The 26,823-nt window shown below is 44.3% G+C and overlaps 1 protein-coding gene across 5 annotated transcripts; it reads left to right on the top strand.

Annotated features, from left to right (window-relative positions):
- Positions 1–1,543: 1,543 nt before the first annotated feature.
- LOC144711024 (lipase class 3 family protein) lies at positions 1,544–26,823 on the top strand. 5 transcript variants are annotated; one of them, XR_013583446.1, is made up of 14 exons: positions 1,545–2,085; positions 4,235–4,373; positions 4,972–5,188; positions 5,276–5,376; positions 6,145–6,266; positions 6,337–6,428; positions 7,211–7,316; positions 8,314–8,468; positions 9,279–9,406; positions 23,367–23,497; positions 24,019–24,116; positions 24,198–24,992; positions 25,922–26,112; positions 26,579–26,823. XR_013583446.1 is itself a non-coding variant. In XM_078584932.1 (14 exons), exons 1-14 carry the CDS (start codon positions 1,690–1,692, stop codon positions 26,007–26,009), a joined length of 2,427 nt encoding a protein of 808 aa, XP_078441058.1. In that variant the 5' UTR covers positions 1,546–1,689; the 3' UTR covers positions 26,010–26,240. The 5 variants fall into 5 exon arrangements, 4 of the variants coding, with proteins under 4 accessions (XP_078441057.1, XP_078441056.1, XP_078441058.1 ...); XM_078584932.1 differs by lacking the exon at positions 26,579–26,823 and having other exon boundaries at positions 1,546–2,085; positions 24,198–24,475; positions 24,617–24,992; positions 25,922–26,240; XM_078584931.1 differs by lacking the exon at positions 26,579–26,823 and having other exon boundaries at positions 1,544–2,085; positions 9,282–9,406; positions 25,922–26,240.

Genomic DNA, 26,823 nt, shown 5'->3' with positions numbered 1-26,823 from the left:
CAAGGGCTTTTAAAAGCAGTGAAGTTGGTGTGTTTCTGATAGTTTAGGATGCCCTGTGGGCAAATACCATTGATATGAGATTTCTAGCGCTGGTGGATTTGGGACTTTGAAAATTGTGTGCTCATGGCAATCATTGTTGTGAATCATTGACGATTGCATGGTCAATACTCCATTCTTATTGGTTTCCGTCTTGTATGAGAATCTTTTCTCCCATTGATTTCTTGCTGTTAAATGTTGCTGCATGGATCCTTTTTGCCAGTACTCTTCATCCTGTGTTTTTTGCCTCTCTTGATGGTTGTCTCGCATACAATGTTGGATTTTCTTCTTCACCCGTATCTTCTTCTTGTCTCATATGTCAACTAAGGATGTCAATTCCTTTTGCTTGTTGCCTCCTTCAAGTACAGAAAGATACTGCAACAGAGGCGCCAACGAATTAAGTGGAAAGCTGAAAATTAGTTAGATACGAGTAAAAAGTAATAGCTCTTCACCTTTAAGTGAATGGATGAATTCATGATTTTGTATAAAAATATATATAGATGTATATTTACTAAAAATAGATCTTTATTTATTAAATAATCCAAGGGACAATTGGACCAGGAATTGGAAGTAAATTATCAAATATTTATTTAATAATTTTTATTAAATTCTAAAAATATCAAATCCAACTCGGTGGGGGAGATTTCTATGGAGCTCAACATAGCTACCATATATTTGACCATCTGTGGGCACCCTCTTGATGTAGAGGATATTTAACATAACTTTTATGCTTTGACTTTGACTAATCAGCCTGACCAAACCTGGACTGGTTTGGACCGGACGTGGACCAAAGAAGAACGGACTGGAATTGGACCGAAGTTTAGATAATGTTTATGTCTTTGCCAAAAACCCGGACTGGACCGGACCTGGATGGATACCGAAGAAGAACGGGCTGGAATCGGACCGAAGTTTAGATAAGGTTTATATCTTTGCTAAAACCCGGACCGGACCGGATGGATATCGAAGAAGAATGGACTGGAATCGGACCGATGTTTAGATAAGGTTTATGTCTTTGCCAAAAACCCGGACAGGACCAAAGTTTAGGTAAGGTTTATGTCTTTGGCAAAAACCCGAATCGGACCGGACGGATACCGAAGAAGAACGGACTGGAATTGGACCGAGGTTTAGGCAAGGTTTATGTCTTTGCCAAACCCCGGACCAAACCGATCGTATACCGAAGAAGAACGGACTGGAATCGGACATAAGTTTAGATAAGGTTTATATCTTTGCTAAAATCCGGACCTGACCGGATGGATACCGAAGAAGAATGGACTGGAATCGGACCAAAGTTTAAGTAAGGTTCATGTCTTTGCCAAAATCCCGGACAGAACAAAAGTTTAGGTAAGGATTTTGTCTTTGGCAAAAACCCCGACCGGACTGGACGGATACCGAAGAAGAACGGACTGGGATCGGACCAAAGTTTAGATAAGGTTTATGTCTTTGCCAAAAACCCTGACCGGACCGGCACCGTCAAACCCTATATGTATCCCAACAATTATTAAAATCTACAGGGCCCAAATTAATTAATGAGCTCAGCGGAGCAATTGATGAGCTCTGGCGTGGGCCTTCCATCTTCATCCGTCTCTCTCTTCCAAACCGAGTCAATTCCGAGAGAACGAAGAACCAGATCGCTCATGGTAAGATTTCAGAAGTATGCCCGAATCGCCCAAGCCCAAGTCGCCAATCTCTCATCTCATCCGACATCTTCCTCGTAAAATTTACCTCTTCCTGGCCCGTTTCATGGCGAATTTAGCCGTGGAAAGATCTTCGTTGATGTCCAAATTGCGAAGTCTCAGATGGGTCTGCGTGGTAGTGGGATTTGGGAATTTGGGAGTTGCGTTAGTTGGCGTTTACATGCTTTCTTCGATGTCTTCGACGTGTTCTTTCGGGGAGAAGCTCACTTTTATCACGATCATCGTCATCGCCAGCGTGAGGATTGTGTCCATGGTTGGCGTAGCGCTGGCTCAGATGGAGACGGCTTCTAGTGTGGCGAATTGCTTGTCTGAGGGTTATGTTGCTGTTGATGCATCCGTCCGCCATGAGAGACGGGTACTTAATTTCTGACTTTCAGAAAAATATCGATGGATTGATTAAATTTATCGTTGAATGCCGACATTTGCATATTCAATTCGATATTTCCTCGTCTTTGTTGCTTGTTGCTTACTCTGATAATTAATAACTGTAATTAGAGAGATCGAGAAGTTCCTTTTTTAAAATAATGAGATTGGACCGATGATAAAGTGACCAGCCCTTCGAACTTTGGTTCCTGGAAGATCCATTTTTTTCTCTAGATCTCAGTGGGATGAACAAAACACTGAAGTAATTTAGTCGTCATCTTACTGTCCTGTCTCCGGTAGTGAACACATTTGATTGAACTTGTCCGACAAAGAAAATATTGATGGGTTGTTTTCGGGGTCAGGAGTAAGCCGATCAAGTAATACGATTTTATCATTAATTATCACTGGAACCGTCATTTTTCTTTCTCAGTCAAAATGGGAATGAATGTGAAGATGATACTGGGGCGTCTAAAATTAAAAAAATGCGATAAATCCGTCGAAATGTAGAGAGAGATAGAGAGAACTGGTTACAGGCCATTAGCTCCTCAACCCCTCTAGGAGAAGCTCCTATCTAATTCAACTTCTCGTCTATCCTCTCTACAAACGTTGAAAGGGAATTACAATAAATCCAAAAAAGTGATTAAAATACCCATGAATGGGGCTGGGGATCCTTGAAGATTTCCTCCCCCATGGTACCAAAATATACACCACAGGTGGGTTTAGCCTTTGACCTCCCAATTCCGCTGTTCTCCTCCTTTGTGTGGTTGTCCTGTGATTGATGCCGCCACCATGACTCCCACATCTGATCTTCATCTCCCTGTCGCTCTCTGCGATGTACCTCACACTTGTACTCGTCATCTCTTTTTCAACTTTGTCGCCTATTTTTCATCTTTCTCTATGATAAAATGACTTCATCTCGAATCTGATTGATGTATCATTAGCCTTGGTTCATACTGGCTGGCATGCTGTGATGAAGGAGGGCATTAGTGTGCTAATGCCAAATGCAACTTGATGCCTGATTATAATGTTTAACATCTACGGTAATTGTGGAATGCAAATGGGTGTTTAAAGTTAAAATCCGACCGGCTTTGTTGATCGCCTGGTTGGACATGGAATTACTTGAACCAATGGTGAAGACTATTCTGAGACATTTTCTCCAGATGCAAACCAGTGGGCACTCCACCAGTTGGATCACTTTGTTTTTTGGCTTTACTTCTGCTGGATACATTTTGTTGGTAGTCTTGGCGGATGATATTATCATCATTCGGGATACTTCTTCATATTTCTTTGTTGCACTCATGGGCGAGCCACAAATATTTAACTGAAAGGGAGAAACTAATATAGCAACCAAAAGACTAATATGCCCTAATTAGCTGCAGCACCGAACGTTACCTTGGGGCTATAGGATCGTGTCAGTCCTTCCTCCTAATCAAAGATTCTCACAAACTATTTCGCAGATCCATACATGCGTTTTCATTCGCCGTCTTCACTGATAGTCTTCAGTGGCTTTCTACAATCTCTAAATTTCACTGTTTTCAAATTGATTTTTTAAGTTTAAGTTTGTGTAACGAGCTTTGAGCTCTTATATGTGATTCAGCTTTTGGGAAGATGTTAAGTATTTGTAGATGTGTGTCTATGATGCTGATCTTTAGGATTTCTAAAATTACCAAATTTAAGTCAGCTGTGGATCTTGAAACCATAGTTTCCATTTATTATTGAATGTCTTGTCTATTATCAAACCCCAAGGACAAGTATTATATAAACAACCCTCCGTGTACATCCCATCTAGAAATAGTGCTGCGTCATGAAAATTGTGACTCTGGCACGTGGTGGTTGAAAGGTGAAGAAGACAACTTGAAATTGGTTTTCTCTGTTGTACTGATTATTAACGAGTGAATGTCATACCATTGGGTCTTTTGGAGGACATTTTTCTATTCCCTTTTCGTTTTGACGTTGGTTTGGGAAGTTATCTGTGAAAGGGCTTTCTAGAGTGTACGATATAAATTTTAATTTCGACATTGTCATTGTATTTCTTTCTATTCGCAAACTATTATCTTTGTTTGAAGAATTCCAAAATTTGATAAATGCTGAAAAAAAACAGGTTCATGTATACCAACTCTGATTTATTCTACCATTTCCAGGTTAGGTACAGAAGATGGCTGTGGTGGACAAGATTTGGAATGGTCATTACTATATCACAGATTGTAGGGGCTCTTTATTTGTCTGTCGTAATTTTCAACGTCATCTCTTCTGGTCCCAATTCAAGAAGATGCTTTTTAGGTGCTAATTTTTTCTATACTTTTCGGATAACACTATTATCTGTTACAGACATACTGGAAGCCAAGAGAAACTTCCACAGAATTCATGCCTCCTCCCAGCGGGAGTACAAGTCTTTAAAAGAAAACATAGGGAAGGGAAATAACCAACGAATCTGGTCTGTGGAAGACTTTTTAAAATCTAGATTTATAGCTGATATACAAGAAAACACCTCTCGTGGTGTTCTTTTGTTATTTCCCCTCCCAATGTTTTCTTTTAAAGACTTGTACTCCCTCTAGGAGGTGGTATCAATGATGTGGAAGTTTGCTATGAAGCCACTGTATCCCTCTTGATTCTTGATTTCTTCATTTAGAATCTATATTTATCGTTTCCTTCTCCATGTTGCAGAAATTCTTTTCTTTATAGATTGATTAAGTATTTTTATAAGTTTCTATTATTTTTTCTATAAGTAAATAGTTTCTGTTCATGAAACTTTAGTTCTTACTGTATCCCTCCTGAAAGTTTAAAGTTTTCTCTTTGTTGTGCCTAAATACCACCCTTATAGATACGAGCTAGAGCTTTAGGAATTATGAACTAATGACATTACTTGACTTTTGTTCAGCCCAGGAAAGGGGGATGAGTTCAAAATGGGGTCTAGTGATCTTCTTCCCTGTTATAATCTGGATTGTGGCTATCTCCCAATGTTTTACTGGTTCCGATGTTCTTCGATGGAGGTCATTTTATTCAACTCATGATAATGCTTGGAAAGCCCACTATCATGAAGTTTTTGACCATGGAATTCGAGAGTTCTTATGCTGTCTTGGTCGCTCTAAATACATGTTGGCGTTCTTCCCAATAACTTAAAAACTATTTTTTTCAGTTTTAGATTTCTTCTTCTTTTATCTTTTTCTTTCCTCTCCGTGCAGGAGTGTCTTAGGGGAGGATGAAGTTTATTCTGTTGCGAGGCTATTAGGAGATCTTGTTGCATATAGGGCATCGGGGACGGGACATCTAGAAATTTTAGCAGGTTTTATCCTCACAGAAATTAATTTGCATATATCTCAAGTTCGATTATAAACTTCAAGGAACATTTCATTTGTTTTATAGCAATTAATATGAAGAGTCTTAGAATATATTTATTTTCAAAATATCTGTCTACACCTTAAAAGTTCATTTATATAAGCTGAGGCTGGAGTGCGGACTCTTCCGCGACCAGAGGGGGAGAGGGAGCCATCTCCATTCTCCATTTCTAGCTATCTCCACACCTATCTCATCTACCGCATATTGTCCAGCTCTTCTCGGCCACATATAGTTATTCCATCTGTTTGTTCCAGATACTGGCATTCAACATTTGATTTTAATTACATTTTCCACTCCAATTAATATTTTGTTTGATACCAGTGACAGACCAGCACTCTAGCCAATTGAGCTATTTCCCCCTTTCATAATTACTGTCGATTCAAAAGTAACCCACCCGTTGTAACTATAAGAAAGTTTCTGTTCTGAGAAATTGAGGAAGGAACTGAAGTCACGTAGCTCCAATTAGATAGCTTATAGAGAAGATAGAGCATGGAGCCCCATTTGAGTCAAAGCAAGCAAAGCCACTAGTTTCTACCGACAATATTTTTGTTAGAGTGACCACGTTTGTCCCTTCATCCATTTCTTCACAGGTTCTGATTCTTAATTTAGAGGCAGCCGTCTTGAACTATTATTCATGGAGAATGATATAATTGTTATTTTTGAAAATCTTCAACTCTTTGTTGTGGCATCTAATCAGCGATATTTTCTGTCTTAGGTCTATCTCTTTTACAAAGGCATAGACAAATGCCAAATCACTGTAATGAACCCATGGAGGCTCCAGAAAATGTTCTTCAAGAGGCTGTTGCGCTGCATCCATTCGCTGAAGCTGCATACACGGTGTTCATCTGGGACTTTGCTTCCATTCGTCTTCAATCAACTGTACTCACTCAAGCTAGTTATTTTACAGGGCCCACTGCTTGATTTTGGGAGAAATCCGATTTGGTTTCCGTGCTCTTGGCTTCATAGACAGGGAATTCTGACTCCATGGATGCGTCGCAGGTATATCTTTTATTGGGCTGTGAAATGAATTTCTGGTGCCACCTGAATCTATTTTTAACTGAAGAAATCGATTGATGGCGGACAATGTGATTGAGAAGGAGGCGAGAACAGAAAAACCTCAAATCTTGGTTTACTCACAATATGGTTGCAGTCCGAGATACCATCAGTTGATGCGATAACTAATAAGTTTAAGAGATGAATAAGGGCCCATTCCTACATTAAGCCTTGCACTACGTTTGTTTCAAAGATTTAAATTCTGTCTGATTGAAGGCATCTTCATTTCGGTATCTCTAGAAATATATCACACAGAGAACTCAAAGTGTACAAGAATTTTCAGCTATTGTTGTAAATTGGATGCAGTTACCACGAAAGATCGTTTTGTTTTGAAAAAGATTGTGATCCTTTAAACTGTTCAGATCAAATCTAAGTGAAAATAGCTTGGCATCATTACTTTTTTCGTTGATGAATATTCACGATTTAATCAGATGGTTGTACATCCAACTGATAGATAGGAAATGATTTACTGTTCATTGACCATATTTGCATTTACAAGAAATGTCATTTACGCTAGAATATGAATGAAAAAATACTGAAACAAATATAAAAAATGGAAAAGAGAAGTAGACAAAGATACAAATGAAAAAATATGCCTCTGCTTCACTGTTATTCTTCTTAAAAATCACCAATAGCTATCATGCATTTATATTACCAGGGTGCTGTTATTTATAATTTTTATTGCAAAAGTCATATGTTGATCACCAATAGGTTGATCATCCTCACAGGCGTCCCATGCTGGAGGGTGATAACTGGTGGCGCGGCCATGCGGCAGCGTTTCTGAAGTACATTAACATGCCACCTGAAGTACTTCGACGAGGACGTGTCTCTCAAGTAAGACAAGGACATCGGAGCCACGTTTCCTTTTGCATCTAAGCTTTCTCTTTTTTTGATTTCTGCTTTGTACTCAGTAAGTTATAAAACTTTATTTTCAAACTTTCCTGCAGAAATCGACTGTCCCTCAATTCATGATTTCTTTCTTTCTTTATTTTTAACTCCTGCACAATTTAATAATTGAATTGATGTAGATTTGTGATTGTCCTTGTTTCTTCCTTTTTTAAATAAATGATTCAAAACATTTGGTAATAGAGATATTTTTTTCATTTGAACAGTACAATTTGTATTCAGAATGAAAATAAAATGGTTTACTGGAGGCAACTTTGTGATACGGTTCTCATGGAGATTGCGTCTAGAATTCAAGAAATAGGACAAAGGGGAGTGAGAGAGGATAAGAAGAAGGGAGAGGAAGAGAGATGAATATATATAGAGAGAGAAGTGAATGAACCTTCATGAATTCTTGCCTCTATGACACTGGAATCGGGCTGGTGTATCCAAACTTCACTTGATTATTTCCTTCCCATTGTATGGGTACATTTGGGATACTAACAGATCCCCAGTTATTTCTGTAGGCGGTTATTTCTCGCCATGAGTTTAGCCAACCATGGAGCCCTCTTTGACCTCTTTTGACCTCAGTGATACAGTCGTTATTTAGTATTGTATCAATTTGTGCCTCCTGAGTCATGTTTGGACACAGAAATGTCTGATCTCACTCTTTGTTTGACATCTTATCACTTCTATTTAGTTTCCAATTTAATATTATTTAGTTCAGTAATATCCCAGTTCATAATTGCCTTTTCTTCTATTTAGCTCGTAACAGGGTGCCATTTAAGAGTTTTGATTCTATTTGATAGTTTTCTCAGATTTTTTGCATAATTTTTATCTGTTCTAGCGTCTGATCTTGTGTCCCAACCAGTCTCTGTTGGAACGGAAGATAAGAAAATTTATGCGTATTCAAATTTATTTAATAATTTTTATTGTCATCTATCTACAGCTAAGGCGTGAGGCAGCATATTTCGTCGTTGTTCTGCATCATACAAAGACAGTGGTCATTGCTGTTCGCGGAACTGAGACTCCTGAAGACCTCATAACGGATGGTTTATGCAGAGAGTGCCTCCTTTCAGCTGATGACCTAGACGGCGTGTTGAAGTCATTCTCTCTCTATCCTTCTTTCTCATTATCAATTGAAAATTTGTGGGAACATCATCATGATTATTTTCACACGTTTATTTTATTCTGAATTATAAATCACTCGAATGTACCATTGCATACCATTAGAATTATCTCAGAAAATGTAGTGACCTCTTTTACTTTTTCTTTTCACCATACAATATGAAGAGCTTAGCTTTTCACGTTCTTGTGGGGATGTCCAATTTCAAAAGATAAATAAAGCTAAGCTCTTCTATGAAAGTACATCTAAGAAATCATATCTTTTTTTATGATAGTGCATCACGTGCTTTGTAACATCACGTACATTTTAGTTTCACGCTCTTGGGGGATTCCTCTTTCAAAGATAAAGTACATCTTGATGATGTTCTTCATTGAAAGTACATCTAAGAAGTCATATATTTTTTTGTGAAAATGATGCATCACATACTTTTTTAAAGATACATTTATTTGTTTTCTTATCCGATCCTCACAATCATGTTCCTGTTGAACTTAGGTCCCTTTGCGTTTGTTAGACTCTGTCATTTACATGTTCTTGACGTCCTTATCTCATTATTGTTTCCACTGCGTTCTTTTTTCCTTTCTCTGGTCCCAATTAAAAATTAATCCTAATGAACCCAGTCTTCTGTAAATTGGTATTTATACTAGTCCTTAAGTCGTGTTAGCATGAATTCTTTTTAGTAAACGTGTGCTTTATCTGCTGATGGCTGGAAGACTGCTGCTGGTGTAGCAGCGGACAGCATTTAAAAAATGTTTTCCACAACTAAGACCACACTCCATTCTTATTTTCAGTAGTGATGCCTTGCCACCAGAGGTGAAGCAGCAAGTTCTCATATCTTTTCCGCATTATGGGCATTCAGGTATCGTGGAATCTGCTCGAGAATTATACTCACAACTTCAGGGAAAAAATAGCAATGAAGGTCAGTGTTCCATTTCATTCTATAATAATTTTAATTTTAACTTAGCATCAATTGACAGTAAAGTGAGACAATTCTAAAATTTTTGGACGCTTCATGGATGTTGCATTCTTCTCTCCAAAATATCTATCTTATTTGCTTTTTTTATTTTTTGTGGCAGAGGAAAACTGGTTTTTTATACCTTTAAAAATTGCATATTTGAATTATAACCTTCAAGGGCACTTGACTGTTGGACTTGTGATTCCCTGATCCACCATCCATTGGATAGTAGATCAGGAATAGCCCTGTATAAATAGCTGTATTCTGAGAAATAAACGTTTGCTTTTTTCTGGTCACTCGATGTGCCCTGTCTATCTCAAAACGGTGACCCAATGTGCTGTATTCACACCCTGCTGCATCAAATGGTGGCTCTTCTCCTGGTTCAACCGTGCTATCTACTATCCTTTCTTCCTTCAATTTTCAAGTGAAATGTTTTGTACTCTAATTGACAACTTGATATCTGGTCTCAGGAGTTAAGAATGAATGGTTCCCTAAAAGCAAGAAAGACTTAAAAGTTAATGGTTAAACATTGGACCATCTTTTCTTGCTTGAGTTTCCAGATTGTAAGGTGATAGGATCCTTGAGAGGATCCTCAACCTATCTTGGGGTAATTTTGTCATATTTGCCCACAGGGGCGTTCTAGTCAATTGCTATTATGTATTTCCCTTTAAATAGGGATGCCCTCTCTTTAAGAGGGCAGCCAAGAAGAAGAAGAAGAAGTTGATTGAAGAAAGGTCTTCTTGTCTCCCCTCTCCTCGTCTAGGTCTGTCCTCCCTCTCTCCCTCTACGATCCCCGTCCCCGTGATTGTCTCTACCTCACTGCGTCTTCAGGCGGCTCGTCCCTGGCCCATCCCTACTCCCCTCAGCTCGGCCTTCCCCCGACCATTCCTGTTTATCCTCTCTACCCCGGGAACTTCTACCTTACCTCGTCCTCCAACCTCCTTCCGATACAAGCCCAGAGCAGGATCGTATCATAAGTCTCGGCAGAAATTTCCATTGTATGTGTGATAATGGTAATCCGAGGAGAGAGAAAGTAGAGAGAGAAAGTTGAGAGAGAGAGAGAGAGTGCACAAGATTGGGGCAAGAAAAGATGTCTATTACTGCATCATAGTTCCCCTTATATACAGAATTAATCCAGGGAAAAAAGCCCTTTCAGACAGAGTTACTTGTTTAACAAGTAATTCCTTACTTGTTAAACAAGTAACCCTCCAACGGTTACTTTTGAAAAGTGACCGTTGGAGGGTCCAACGGCTAGTTAAAAAACTAGCCGTTGGAGGCTGGGCCTGTCCAGAACAGGCCCAGAATATATCAGGCCCTGATTGGGCCTGATATTCAGTGGGCCCTTAGTGGGCCCATAGTGGGCGTGTAATGAGCCCTTAGTGGGCCATTACTGGGCTGATAATGGGCCTTGCAGAGGTCCATTAGCAGCATCCTAAGGTCATTAGTTCTTTTATTAAATATCCTAAAAGTTCTATTACAATTACATGGCCTTAGGCCCATGGTTAGTGCATTAATCCTTAACAGTATGGTGTTTACTATGTCATGATCATATATGTTAATAGTATTTCTGGGTTGACCACCGAATTCCCGGTGGTCTTCCCTCTTTTAATTCAAAAAAAAAACTAGGCATTAATAGAATTCTGGATTCTGTTTGATACAAATCACTGCTTCTGTGATCCTCCAAAACTAGTGTCAGGTTAGATATCTGCCTCCAAGGGTTGACTCTGTAATAACATGATATCATTACTCGTGTACGCCATAGCAAATGATCAAAATGGTACGTAGCCTACAGGTGTGCTTTACTTTGTTGATGCATAAACTGGCAAAATATGCGAACTGCGTAACAAATGTCTGGTTGAATTTGTGTCTTGTTGATCTTATGAGTGAGCAGTTTTTAATATATTCTGTTTAGTCAGAGAGAGTGCTTCACCAGTAAATTTAGCCAATTCTATGGGATCGCTGTAAACTCATTCAGGGCAGAATTTAAGCGTCTAGCAGCCAACTTACCCCATGTCACAGATTATCCATAGAGGACATTTATTTGAATACTCTCTACCCTGAAATTCAAGCCAATATTAAAGGCTGGAAACCACTGGAATTTTAAGAAGTGAATGATTTCTCTTTCAAAGCAGTGATTTATTGACCCTTTAAAGGGAGACACTGCAGAGAATGGATCAGACAGCTGAAGTCAGGAAAAAGAAACGTTCACAAGCTTCCCATCTATTCACAAAAGCTCCCCACCTTCACACCAGAAATTCTCAAGCTCCTCCTAGCCAATAGGGAAGGTACAAGTCAAGAGAAATATTGCAGACAGATGCATTTCACAGATATAGAGTATCAGGCTTGAAGAGAGGATAAATTCAATGAGACATTGTGATCCAATGAGAAATTCAGCCCTAGGGCACAGGTGAAAATAAGAGACGGAGGTATGGAGTGGCGCAGAGAACATGGAAGCAGGTGGAAAACCACTACCCTGGGAGTCAGGTTACCAGATGAATAAAATTGGAAATTGTGTAAAACAAGATTCAGTCAATGCCAGATGGGTTCCCTATCCTTATATAAAAATAGGAAACTGTTAGTGATAGACTATCCCTCATGGGCTAATGGGCCCTATTCTATAAGCCCATTAGCCCTATTATCCTCTCTCCCTCTTAGGGTACATATACCCTTACATGTACTCTGTTCAAGTTATGTCATTATCTTCTTCTTCTCTTCCCCAACATGGTATCAGAGCTCCAGAGCTCCTTCCCTAGGGTTTGACATCGCCCACCTACAGCCGCCAAGACGCACAGCAGCCGCAGCCCGCAGCCGCCGCGCAAGACGCACAGCAGCCGCAGCCCGCAGCCGCCGCAAGACGCACAGCAGCCACAGCCCGCAGCCGCTGCACGCACAGCAGCCGCAGCCCGCAGCCGCCGCGACGCACAGCAGCCGCAGCCCGCAGCCGCGCAAGACGCACAGCAGCCGCAGCTCGCAGCCGCGCAAGACGCACAGCAGCCGCAGCCCGCAGCCGCCGCAAGACGCACAGCAGCCGCAGCCTGCAGCCGCCGCGCGACGCAGCAGCCACAGCCCGCAGCCGCCGCGCACGCACATCAGCCGCAGCCCACCGCCGCCGCGCACGCACAGCAGCCGCAGCCCGCAGCCGCCGCGCACGCACAGCAGCCGCAGCCCGAAGCCGTCGCGCACACACAGCAGCTGCAGCCGCAGCACTACCGTAGCAGCGCCGTAACAGCACCATGCCGTTCACCGAGACCGACTTCCTGGAGAAGCCACTGTCCTACAAGGTGGCTCATCCGCGGCCGCCGGTCCCCGAGACGACACTCTTACGGGGCCCGAATCTACTCCCGGGGGTGCGCCTCGTCGAGACCACCTTGAAGGCGCGCCAGCTCTTCAAGCATTGCACTGAAGACCCCCTTACCATCGACCACCCACATTATGCAGCGTGGGACGTTGAGGACCAGTTCATCCTCGGCTGGATGTATGCGTACACCCTGGCTCCAGATTTCCGCGACCGTCTTCCGCATCAGAAAACGGTGAAAGGCTTCTGGGATCAGGTGCGCTCTTTCTGTGGCCGGGAAAGCGACTGGTGGCGTCTTTATTCCCTTGCAAGTCAGGCCAGCAATCTCCATCAGGGGTCGTTGACGATCTCTGAATATGCACTTGCCCACAAGAAGATGTGGGATGAAGTGGATTACTACCTACCGCCCGACGATCCGACGTCCAAGACGTTCCAAAATGTGCTTCTTCTGCGGATCATGGGCTTCCTCAATGGCCTGAACCGCGAGTATGATGACGTACGTCGTCGTGCCTTGCACCGCAAGGAAGGTCCTCCTGCCCTCGAGGAGTTGGTGAAGGAGCTTCAAGAAGAGGAAAGCCACTTCCTCCTCCATGGGACTCCCTCCTCCGGCCCCCCGGGTGAGTCGATTGCACTACTTTCTGCCCTCCCTTCAGGCGGCAAGGCACCGTCAATCCTCCCTACGCCCACCTCCGCCGCTCCTCCAGCTGGGACGACGATTTGCTCGTATTGCGGCAAACTGGGCCACGGGAAGAACAAGTGCAAGAAGCGCCTGAATGACTGGCGAAAGAAGAAAGAGGCCGCAGAAGGCAAGGCCATGGTGGCCCATTCTGATTCCTCCTCCGCCAGCCCCTCCGCAGTGACTATGGACCAGCTTCAGGCAGATTTGGCCCGCCTCCGTGACCAGATGGCTGCCCTGCAGAATCCGTCCACGGCCTACTTCGGCGGCTTTGGTGCGTCTTCCCTTCCTTCATCTTCAGATGCATGGTACTGTGGCCATACGGCCTTCCACTCACCTGTCGTCTCCGATACGACTTGGGTCCTTGATTCGGGGGCTACCGAACACATGACCCCGAGCAATGCCCGGTTTGTATCATATGAGCGGCATCGTGGTGGCCGCACTGTCCTCACGGCCGGGGGTGGACGTCTCCGTGTGGCCGGAATCGGGGCAGTCTATGTGGACGGCCTCGGTGTGGTCCACAACGTTCTCCATGTCCCTGACCTGCGGGCCGTGCTTATGTCTCCGCAGCGCTTAGTTGATGCTATCTCCTGCTCCTTCCACCTACAACCTGACGGCATGTTTCTGTCTGACAAGGTGGGCCGGACTACACCGATTAGGCGGGAGAACGGACTGCTGATGCTGGACGATGGAGGCCGCTCCCAGTGCTTCATGGTGCACCGGACTCTTCTCTCGGTGGCTGAGCAGCGTCGGGACGCCTTCTGATGGAGCATCAGCAACTTGGACACCCACCTTTCTCCACTTTACAGCGTCTTTTTCCCTCGTTGTGTTCGGGCGTGGACCTTAAGACTATGCTTTGTGAACCTTGTCAGTTAGCCAAGCACCGCAGATCCTCCTTTACTTCATCCTCGTCTCACACATCGACCCCGCTGTTCCGAGCCCACAGTGATGTTTGGGGGCCTGCACCGCAGATCAGTCTGAAAGGGCACCGCTACTTTCTACTCTTTGTGGACGAAGCTACCCGCTATACGTGGGTCTACCTCCTGACTGCGAAGTCGGAGGTTGCGCAGAATGTTCGACACTTTTGCGCCATGGTACAGACACAGTTTGGTCGAGGCATCCAGCGTTTTCGTTCCGACAATGCTCGGGACTTCTTCAACGCTGACCTCGCCTCCTTCTTTGGCGACCGGGGCATCCTCCACGAGTCCTCTTGTGTGGCCACGCCCGAGCAGAATGGCATGGCTGAACGTCGCATCGGCTATGTTACCTCGACGGCGCGGACATTGCTGTTGGACTCCAAGGCGCCGGGGCGTTATTGGGGAGAGGCGGTTTTGACGAGTACTCACCTTGTTAACCGTATCCCCACCCCACTCCTGGAGTTCTCCAGCCCCTTGGACCGGATGACTGTGGCATTCCCGAATGCTTCTTTGCGGACGGGACTCTTGCCTCGTTTCTTCGGCTGCACCACCTACGTCCATGATACTTCTCCCACACGCACGAAGTTTGATGCACTCGCACTCTGGTGTGTGTTTGTGGGTTACTCTTCCCTCCAAAAAGGGTACTGGTGCTATCATCCGCCTTCTCGGCGGTTCTTCATCTCGGCAAACGTAACCTTTGCCGAGCATGAACCCTATTTTGGGGACTACTCTACCTCATCACGCCTTCCGCTGGATGAGGCTCCCTCGGCCCCCCCCTTGGGGCCCATTCCGATCGTGGAGTCCACCACTCCCACTCCACCCTCCTCACTTCCGGATCTTTCTCCCCTTGATTCCTCTTCCTCACTTCCTCCTGCGGGGTCCTTGGACGTGTCCTCTACCTCTTCTTCCTTACCTGCCCTTCCCCTTTCGGCAGCTCTCCCTCTCCCATTGGTCTCCGTTCCTCCTTCCGGCCCCCCATCCTTGTCAAACCCCGGTGCGTCACCCTCCTCCTCTCTCAGTGACCAACCCTTGTCACCCCCCCCTCCCGGTCTACCCTCGCCCTCCGGTGAGTCTCCTACGACTCCCGGTGTGTCGTCTACTGCTCCTCCCGGGGAGTCCCCCATTGCTTCCGCTCCTTCTCCTGTCGATGGTGACGATCAGTTGGGGTGGCCTATTGCTCTACGGAAAGGGGTCCGTCAGTGCACTAAGGCCCCCCTCTACCCTCTCTCTCATTACCTCTCCTTTGACCGGCTGAGTCCTCCCTACCAGTTGTTCCTCACCTGCATCGAGTCGGATCCCGTTCCTCGACGCTTAGCCGATGCTATCGCTTCTCCCCATTGGAAAACGACGATGGACGAGGAGATGCAGTCTCTCCTCAAGAACCACACGTGGGACGTCGTTCCACTACCTCCGGGCAAGAGGGTAGTGGACTGCAAGTGGATTCATGCCAAGAAGCATCATGCGGACTGTACTCTCGAACGCCTCAAGTCTCGGCTTGTGGCTCTGGGGTTCACTCAGTCCTATGGCGTGGACTACTTCGAGACGTTCTCTCCCGTGGCGAAGATGGAGACTGTCCGGCTTCTTCTAGCGCTTGCAGCGCACTTCCACTGGGCCATCCGCCAGTTCGACGTCAAGAACGCCTTCTTGCACGGCGACTTGACGGAGGAGGTGTACATGCAGCAACCCCCGGGCTACTCACTCGGCCCCCCCGGTCACGTGTGTCGACTGCGGAAGTCCCTCTATGGACTCAAGCAGTCCCCGCGCATGTGGTTTGGGCGGTTCTCCTCTGTTCTGAAGACCGAAGGGTACACTCAGAGCAATGGGGGGGTGTTGGACCGAGCCCAGCAACCATTAACTCTTTCTCTCTTTTTTCTTTCTCTGTCTCTCTCTACGGCCTAAGTGTAGGTGGGCCACAAGCCTATAAGTGGCCCACCAAGAGGCCTCCCCCTCTTTCTCTCTCTTTCTCCCTCTCTTTCTCTGTTTTATTCTGAGCGCAGGACTGTCCCACGTGGGACCTTATTTTAAAGAACCTCCCACGTGGGAGGTCACTTAAAATCTTCCCACGTGGGAGATTGTAAAGGGGCCCCTTTAAAGGGGCCCCAAACCCTAGCCGCTTTAGTATGACATTTTCTCCTTTCTTTTGTTCCAAAAAGCGCCGCCTGAGGCTGGAGCTCTTCCTCCCTTCTCCTCTTCCTCCATTCCTCCCAGTTTGCTCTCTCTCTGCTCCCTTTGGCTGCCTCTTTCTGACATGGTATCAGAGCAGTAAAGCCTAGGGCTTCATCGACCAAGGATAGCAGAGAAGTTTTGCTGGAGCAGCAAATCCAGAAGTGTGTTTTCTTGGCCTGTCCCTACCACCTGCCTTCGAGTACAACCTTTCTACCACCTCCTCAGACATGGCAAGCTTTGAAGAGGCGAGTTCAAGTCAAAGACTCCCAGGGGTGGTCCAAGAAAACTCTGAGGCAAGGATAGGAGAAGTCAGTGGGCTGGTTACATCCCAAAACTCAGAGGTTGGAAGAGGAACAATTGTGTTTCCCCCTGCAGAAGTAAAGTTTGATGGGGGAAACATGTTTGAATGGTCAAAGATGGTGACTTTGACAGTTTATGGATTATTTCTGGGGGATCATCTCACTGATGAACCCAGAACTCCTGCAGATCCAGATTACAAGCGATGGAAAGCAGAGGAGTCTCTTATTTTGCAATGGATGCTGAGATCAATGACGCCTGAAATGAGGAGGGACTTTCTCTATTGTACAACAGTGAAGGAGCTATGGGATGAAATCCAGAAGTACACGTCTGAGCAGTCAAATGATTGGAGAATCTACGAGTTGAAAGTGCAGGAATCGATGGCGCGTCAAGGCGGGGAGAATATCCGTCAATACTCCTCCCGGCTGAAGGCAATTTGGAGAGAAATTGACTACTTATGGCCAGTACAGAATCCACAGTCAATAGAGCGGCAATACATCCTGAAGCAGCGCATTTTCACGTTCCTCATGGGACTTAACCCGGTCTTCGAATCGGTGAGGAGTCAACTCTTGCATCGAGAGAGGCTGCCGTCCCTAGAGGAAGCCATTGGCGCCATCCTACAAGCTGAGAGCAGACTGGCTGTCTCACAGACTCACAGGGCCAGAATTCGGCTGCCCTACTTACAAAGCGTCCTGAGGGTCGGACGAATCCTCCTGGGGGTGGCACTGCCCGACCAACCCCATCGAGCTCAGCAGTAGGTGGCGACGGGGAAGACAATCGAGACTCTCTTTTCTGCAACTACTGCAAGAAGCGTCGTCATACGAAGGAAACTTGCTGGAAACTTGCCTGGAAGAATCAAAATTCGGGAAAGAAGGCTCTTGTAGCAGCGTCGCAACCACAACAATCTGGCCCCACTGTTATCAGTCCCGGAGTTGAGGAGGTGCAGGAGAAACTCAGTTCTACTGCCCTCGCTCAATCAGGTACATCCTCTCCAAATAGTTGGATAGTGGATACGGGGGCCACAGATCATATGTCTCCCGATAAGTCGTTTTTCAATCATTATTCATCCACTGCCATATCTCATAAAGTTCAGACAGCCGGAGGAGGATTATTGGCGGTCAAAGGGTTGGAAGTGTTTTGCTTCATCCACTTGGCGAGCTTAAAGATGTTCTCCATGTTGAAAACCTGAGAGCTAATTTGATATCCATTCAGAAAATTGTTGATGACTATGGATGGAGGTTTACTTTAGATCGTGACGGTGTTTTTATGTGACAAGGACTCGGGAAGAGGATTTTATCCTTTAGAAGGAAGGCGGCTTGCTCCTCTTGGATGGTGGAACCGGACAATGCATGCTGTCCCGGAGGACAAGCTTGAAGCAGGAGAAAGTGATCCGTCTCCACCAGCAGATGGGTCATCCTCCGTTCGATCTCCTTAAGACTTGTTTTCCCTCATTGTTTCGAGGAATTTTTGTTAAGAACTTATTTTGTGAAGCATGCCATATGGCAAAACTTCGGAGAAGTACGTTTAAGTTAATGGATGATCGTTTTCTTTCGCCATTCGATTGTGTCCATAGTGACTTGTGGGGACCGTGTCCAGTGGAAAGTATGACGGGGTGCCGTTACTTCATTATTTTTGTTGATGATCACACAAGAGTGATGTGGTTATACTTATTGAAGTCTAAAGGGGAGGCTCCAAGGGTAATTGTCGAATTCTGCAAGATGATTGAAAATCAGTTCGGGAAGCGGATTAAGCGGCTCAGATCAGATAATGGGTCAGAATTTCAGAATTCTGAAGTTAGATCCTACTTCTCAGATGTGGGAATTGTTCACGAAACGTCGTGCGTGAATACACCCCAGCAAAATGGGCTGGCAGAGAGGCGCTTGGGGTATACACTTGCCACAGCCAGGACGCTATTGTTTCAAGGTAATCTTCCAAAGAGATATTGGGGAGAGGCTGTCCTGACAGCAGCTCATCTGATAAACCGAATTCCTATGCGGGTGATTGGTTATGAAAGCCCTTTAAATTTGCTTAAAAAGTTCTTTCCCAAGGTGCGACTCTTCTCGGGACTTCCTGCTCGTGTATTTGGGTGTGTGAGTTTCATCCATCAGAATATGGGAAAACTAGATCCAAGGGGACTTCGGTGCGTGTTTGTTGGTTACTCTAGCACACAGAAGGGGTATAGATTTTATCACCCACCATCTCAGAAATTCTATGTCTCCGCCGATGCCGTGTTCAATGAGTCCGAATTTTACTTTCAGGCAGAAAATTCACCTCCAAGTGCCTCCTCAGATGACAGTATTCCGTTTTTTGAGTTCCTTCGTCACAGGGACACAGTCATGGCCACTCCGGTCCCACTAATGCCATCGATCCAAGATGATCCACCTGAATCTCCATCAGCTGATGAGGTCACCAAAGTACAGTCAAAAGAAGACGGCCAAGTGGACCAGCCTGTGGTAGAAGATGAGCAGGTGAGTGAAGCATCAGCAGAAAGTGAAGAAAAATCAGATGATATTGTTCCCGGTCAACCAGTGGATGATGATCTTAGTTGGCCGATAGCACTTCGAAAGGGAGTACGAACATGCCGAGTACGGGCTAAGTATCCTATCAGTCACTATGTTAAGTATGGGCGATTTAGTGAGCCATATAAGAGTTTTCTGTCTCAATTGGGAGATTTCCGAGTTCCAAATAAGGTGGAGGAGGCCCTTCAAGATCCTGGATGGAAAGCAGCTATGGATGAAGAGATGAGTGCCCTCATGAAAAATGAAACATGGGAGATCGTGCCATTGCCCAAAGGCAAGAAAGCAGTTGGGCGTCGCTGGGTATTCACCCCGAAGTTTTCATCCGATCGAACATTAGAGCGGCTCAAGGCCAGATTGGTTGCTAAAGGGTATACCCAAACGGAAGGCATAGACTATAATGAAACATTTGCCCCAGTGGCCAAATTTGACACGGTGAGAGTATTGATTGCGCTCGCAGCCAAGTGTGATTGGAAAATTCTCCAACTCGATGTGAAGAATGCTTTCCTTCACGGGGAGCTGGAAGAAGAAGTCTATATGCAGCCTCCCCCCGGATATTTGCTGACCAATAGTCCAAATCAAGTTTGTCGACTCAAGAAGGCACTGTACGGACTGAAACAGTCCCCCAGGGCATGGTTTGGACGGTTTACTAAGGCGATGGTCGAATTGAACTACCGCCAGGCGAGAGGAGATCATGCACTGTTTATAAAAGGAGGCTCGACTGGTGAAGTAACTCTTTTGTTAGTATATGTGGACGATATATTGATTACCGGAGGGGACCGTGAAGAAGTTGGTCAGCTGGTGGCATCCTTATCCAAACAATTTGATATGAAAGATCTTGGGCAGTTGAGGTATTTCTTGGGAATAGAGGTGGCATACTCAAAAGAAGGCATCATGCTCAGTCAGCACAAATACATTCTTGATCTCCTTCAGGAGACAGGGCAATTGGGGTGCAAGCCATTTTCAACCCCTCTTGATGCAAATGTGAAGATTGGAAAGGCTGATGGGGGGGCAGCAGTTGATAGAACATCATACCAAAGACTAATTGGGAAGTTAATCTACCTCAATCATACCAGACCAGATATATCGTATGCTGTCAGCCTGCTAAGTCAGTTCATGAGCGAGCCCCATGAAGTTCACCTACGAGCGGCGTATCGCATACTTGCCTATCTGAAATTTACAGTGGGGCAGGGACTCTTCTTTGCACGTGACGGAGGCTTATCTCTGGAGGCTTATACGGATTCTGACTGGGCGGGGTCTGTTGTCGACAGTCGATCCACGTCAGGCTACTGCACATTCCTAGGCGGTAGTTTGATCACATGGAGGAGCAAAAAGCAGAAAGAAATCTCTCTGTCAAGTGCAGAGGCAGAGTTACGAGCTCTTAAACGGGGCGTCTCAGAATGCCGGTGGCTGAAACACCTCCTGGAAGATATTGGTTTGTACGACGGTGGTGGAATCGTACTACATTGTGATAACCAGTCTGCTCTGGCCATTGCGAAAAATCCTGTTCAGCATGACAGAACCAAGCATATGGCCTTGAATCGACATTATCTGGCAGAGAACATTGAGCGCGGGATCATCAGACCAGTCTTCATTCCTTCTGCAGACCAGAAGGCGGACATCTTCACCAAGCCGCTGCCGGGTCCCAGATTCCAGTTGCTGGTGTCCAAGCTAGGCATGGTCAACATCTACACCTAGCTTGCGGGGGGGTGTTGGACCGAGCCCAGCAACCATTAACTCTTTCTCTCTTTTTTCTTTCTCTGTCTCTCTCTACGGCCTAAGTGTAGGTGGGCCACAAGCCTATAAGTGGCCCACCAAGAGGCCTCCCCCTCTTTCTCTCTCTTTCTCCCTCTCTTTCTCTGTTTTATTCTGAGCGCAGGACTGTCCCACGTGGGACCTTATTTTAAAGAACCTCCCACGTGGGAGGTCACTTAAAATCTTCCCACGTGGGAGATTGTAAAGGGCCCCTTTAAAGGGGCCCCAAACCTAACCGCTTTAGTATGACATTTTCTCCTTTCTTTTGTTCCAAAAGGCGCCGCCTGAGGCTGGAGCTCTTCCTCCCTTCTCCTCTTCCTCCATTCCTCCCAGTTTGCTCTCTCTCTGCTCCCTTTGGCTGCCTCTTTCTGACAAGATGCCTCTCTCTTCTTCCGTCACCGCCCGAACGGTGTCTCCATTCTTGCCGTGTACGTCGACGACATCCTTATCACGGGATCTGATGCTGCCGGCTGTCCGCCTCAGCACTGCCTTGGCTAAGGAGTTTGAGATCAAGGCCCTAGGCCTTCTTCGCTACTTCCTTGGTCTTGAGGTAGCCTACTCCCCCCGTGGGATCTTCGTCTCGCAGCAGAAATACGCCGTCGACTTACTGGCACTGACAGGGATGACCGACAGCGCCGGTGAGCACTCCCATTGATCCCAACGTGAAGTTGGGCAAAGGGAGGATTCGCCGCTGGCAATTCCCACCGGTATCAGCAGCTGGTGGGAAGCTCCTCTACTTGACGACACTCGGCACGACATCGCCCGCCAACCTGCTCAGTCAGTTTATGCACTCCCCACGGAGATTCACCATCAGGCCGCCACCGGGTCCTTGCGTACCTGAAGGGCTGCCCCGGAAAGGGCCTGCTCTTCCCTCGCAGCACTGACCAGACAGTGAAAGTCTACACTGATGCTGACTTTGCCGGCTCCGTTGTGGATCATCGGTCTACCACGGGCTACTGCACGTTTGTTTTTGGCAGTCTCGTCAGCAGGAAAAGTAGCAAGCAGGACAAAGTCTCCCGCTCTAGCGCCGAAGCTGAGTACCGCGCACTCGCCGATGGGGCCTCTGAGGGCCAGTGGATTTACGGCATCCTTCACGATCTTTGCGTGGAGTATGCTGGCCCGATTCACTTCTTCTGCGACAACAAGTCGACGATCGCGTTGGCCAAGAACCCTGGACAACAGGGCCGCATCAAGCACATGGAGCGCAACCGCTACTTCTTCAAGGAGCGAGTTGACGAAGGGATCTTTGACCTGGACTTTGTTGCATCCGCCGACCAGGCAGCGGACGTCCTTACCAAGGGACTCTCCCGCCCTCTTCTTCAACGTGCCGTCTCCAAGCTCGGTATGGAAGATATCCATACTTCGCTTGCGGGGGGGTGTTAGTGATAGACTATCCCTCATGGGCTAATGGGCCCTATTCTATAAGCCCATTAGCCCTATTATCCTCTCTCCCTCTTAGGGTACATATACCCTTACATGTACTCTGTTCAAGTTATGTCATTATCTTCTTCTTCTCTTCCCCAACAGAAACCCCAAGAAAAATGACAGAGAATTCACCAATCTTCTTACAGATATCTGCAAGACTGTTGGATGGAATGGAAAGATGATGCAAAATATATGCAAGACTGTTGGACCAAAGTTTACGAACTACCGACCTACTCTTCTCCCTCAAACAAAGAGTTGGAAGACGGAAGACAGAGCCAGAAGACTAAGAGCCATCTTGCAGAAGAGTAAATAGAAAACAAACAGAAGACTCCGAGGATCCTCACAGGAAGCTGCTGGATGCCAGAACTCTGTCCAACAAGCAACAAACTGGGCCTGACAGGAATCAAGAATCTTCAACCGCAAAGGCTCAGCCCGGAATAATGGTGACCTTATGGTTTAAATACGACCTTACTAGGTTAAACTCTCTCTAGACTGACATCTGATCCCTACATAGATAAGGGCTAATTGAGATTTCAATTTCTAGTTTCTAGGTGAAAGCATTGTCACCAATTTGTACACGATCCTGTAAACTTGTGATAATAGTAAATAAATATCATGAATGATGTACTTATTTCCAAAAAAAAGAATAATGTACTAGTTATTTTGAGACGATAAAGGCCAATTACTAAATATGATTAAAATTATTGTTGACTCCCAATCTTATCCTTTTTAAATGTTATTTGAATCTTTTTTAAACGTGAAAAGTATATTTTATTCATTGCAGGACCAATATTTTTACAACTTATTCTATCATCAATATTTTTAATAAATTGCAGGACCAATATTTTTGGAATTTATTCATGTTAATAAATTGCAGATTCTTCATCATCAGAAAGCGGAGGGTTTCTTCCATCATTACTTGGCGATGGATGTGAATGCCAAGGTTACAAGATCTGTATTGTTGGTCATTCTTTGGGCGGTGCTGTTGGCACAATGCTTGGAATAAGAGTGGGCTCTGCTTCTTCTTTAACACATTTTCCTCTTATGCTCCAGGATATCTCTTGTGTATTTTAATTGTGTCATCATTTTTTACTTGTTCTTAGTGGCACAATCTCCCTGGAAAAGATACATCCTGTATTTAAGTACCTTTCATCTATTAATTTATTTACTAAATTAATAAGGCAAAAAGTTTCATTCTTCATCTTATCTTCTTCTAGCCACACAATTTGGCTGTCAGATTTCTGGTCTTTCATTTCAACCTAAGTGTTCGTTCTTTTTATATCATCAACTATTCAACTATTTAAGTGGCTTTTGCAGTCTTCTTGAATGATACAGAATTGGAAATTTCATGCTATCATAGCTCTTTTCAGAGGCATTTATTTTTTATTGACGCTTACACGTGTAAAAGACTGTTTGGGGCGATAATCTTTAGTTTCTATTTTTGTGTTGGCCCTTGCTTCCAATTTTTTTGTAGAAATTAGTCAAATGCAAAAAATTCTGTTTAACCGATGGAAACTTTCTGTCTGCAGCTATTTCGGCAGTACCCGAATTTACACGTATGCTCATATGGAACACTTCCATGTGTCGATAAAGTTGTGGCGGACGCCTGCTCAGGCTTTGTAACAAGGTCCTCAAGATTCCAAAATTTCAATTGATTTCACAATCTTAATAAAACTCATTTTTTAACAAAACGGAGCTCTCTCTGCAGTATCATCTACAGTGATGAGTTCTCTGCACGGCTTTCAGTGAACTCTATTATTAGACTTCGTGCGGCTGCAATCACAGCTCTCTCTGAAAATCCCCCGGCCGATTCAGCAATAATGTTTAACATCGTCAGACGGATTCTTCAGTCAACCAGAGCCCAAGGGAAAGGGGCAAATGATAGCACTTCCTCCTCTCCTCATCCACCTTCTATAACAGTGCACGGGAATGGAAATCAAAGAGCTCAAAGAACTCAAAGAACACACTTTAAATTTACTATAAAAGGTGGGATTTTTCTCTGTAGCCATGCTCTCACCTGCTTGTTATATATGCCTTCCGGTAGCCCTTGCAAATCCGTGAAGACTGATCTCCATATACTTGAGTCTCACAGTCAGATTGATTTGGGGGCCTGTGAATTCAATGCAGGGCAGGGGGACACTTCTCTGCATCGAGAAGAAACTCACCTGATTGTTGGAGATAGTTCAAAGGCTCTGGAAGAATCTAGCAGTGAAGAGATTCTTGATCAGATGGATGCCATCAGTGGATGTGATGGATTGAACCATTTTGAGGATCATCGTCCCGATCAGACACACTCTTCTGTGCAGTTGAATTTGGAGGAAACAGTGGAGATGTTTCTTCCTGGTCTTGTTGTTCACATAGTACCCAAAGAGAGAAGGTCAATGTCTTTATTGAGCTGGAAGATACGCTGGAGGGACGATCATCGAGCTCTCCTTGCTGACAGGGAGGCTTTCAGAGACATCCTCGTCACCCCATATATGTTTCTTGATCATTTGCCTTGGAGGTACTAACATTTAACAAAATTAAAGCTTTATATCGTTCATAAGCGCACTTTGAATTTGGCCTTGCTTTAGTAGCATTTGAGGGGGATTCCCTTATTTTCATCAAAATTTAAATTTAATTTAACTTTTATTTGCTCAAAATTTTGAGACAATGTGAGGGAGATTTCTTTGTTTTCACCAATTTTTGATTCGAACTTGGTGTAGATCACCAAGACGTGTTGAATTTGATGTATATTTATCGAATCTATTAACTTATGAGGGGATTCCTTTTCGTCATTTTCGAATTGAATTTGATATGCATTGGTGGACCATACACTCCAACAATATCGTCGACAGATTCACTGAAATTCTCAAAGTATTGGAAAATTTTCCTATGTTTTCTTGTTTTGTTCACAGTTTTATTAGAAACAAGATTATATATAGCCATTAGAAAAAATCTGAACTATCATAAAGGCTATTACTGTTGTTGTACATTGCTTATCACACAGAATTTTGATCGAGTCCCCTTGTAGACAGGAAATGGACAGACCCATATCTTGGATCAATAAGGGAGTATATACCGCTGAATATAATGGAGAATCATGGATAAATTCATCACTGATTTTTCCTTTGTGACTTGTATTTTTTTCCAGTTGTTTGGGTGGCAAGACTATTGTATCCATTATTTATTTATCTCTCTCTCTCCTCCTCTACTAATGTTTTTCCTTTCCTCCACCAAATTCTCTTATTTTTGATTTAGCTCCTTCTGGGAACTCATCAGATTATCGTGTGATGATCTTCGTGGTTTATCATCTTTACTAAAGCTCTTGGAAGATATAACAATCTTCTTCATTCATATGTTTTTTTGCACCAGGTTTATTCTTAATGAACTTTATAGTTTAAGTTATTCTTTTGACTTTGAAACGTTGTATGTATCTTTTGTCTTTTCTAGGTGCCACTATGCAATGCAAAGAGCTCTGGTGATAAAGAGGACCAAAAACCAAACTGATGAAAACATCTCAAAGGGGGAAGTAGTCTAAGTTGAGTGTACATAGATGTATGTGTTATTCATATACTTTTCGTAGCATATTGCTACTAAAAGAAGTGAGTTTCCAAATTATTGCAACTAGCATGTTTCTACAGGTACCAAGCTCCAACCCTCAGGTGTATTTAAATTTCTCTGTCTCATATGGAAGTCTGGATACTAAATTACTAGACCTCTGTAATATCCCCGTTGCTTCTTATTTATTTAGTCTGAAGTTTATACTGCATATCTTGTTATATTTCATGATATCCTATTTCGTGAATGTTACAAGAAGGCCTGCTTTGTAATTTTCCCCATTTAGGTTTCCAATCATATATAAGGGGGCAGTGAACGTTAGTCTTTCTCGAGTTGGTTATATCTTTATCTGACTACCCGCTCTGTTCTCTTCTCTCTTCTTCATATCTTTCCCATCTATCTCAATTTTCTTCCTCCTTTCATAAAAAGAATCTCATTTATCATCACTTTATCTTTACAGTTTTGATCCTATGGAGTTCAACAAAGAAAATATTTGATGATATTATGTGGGGGGAAGATAAATTCAGTGTTTGAATTTTTTCATTTCAGACATTCTTTTCTACAGTTTATGAGCTGGTGAAAAGCAAGTCCAAGAATATCGTAGCAAGACATCCAGCACAATAACCTCAGAACATCTTTCGTATACAAAAATGTTTCCATGATAATAAGGCAGTGTATATGCAGCCATATAATGCTGTTTATCTCCCGATAATTTATGGCGAGGGTTTTCCTCTGCAGGGAGGAATATTTTTGTTACAGCATTTGATGTATTATGAAAAGCATTTGTTATGTGA

Source organism: Wolffia australiana, chromosome 13 (genome assembly GCF_029677425.1).
Source record: "Wolffia australiana isolate 7733 chromosome 13, ASM2967742v1".
Taxonomy (NCBI): Eukaryota; Viridiplantae; Streptophyta; class Magnoliopsida; order Alismatales; family Araceae; genus Wolffia; species Wolffia australiana.
The sequence above is the reverse complement of the archived record's forward strand: the minus strand, read 5'-3'. Positions and strand labels throughout refer to the sequence as shown.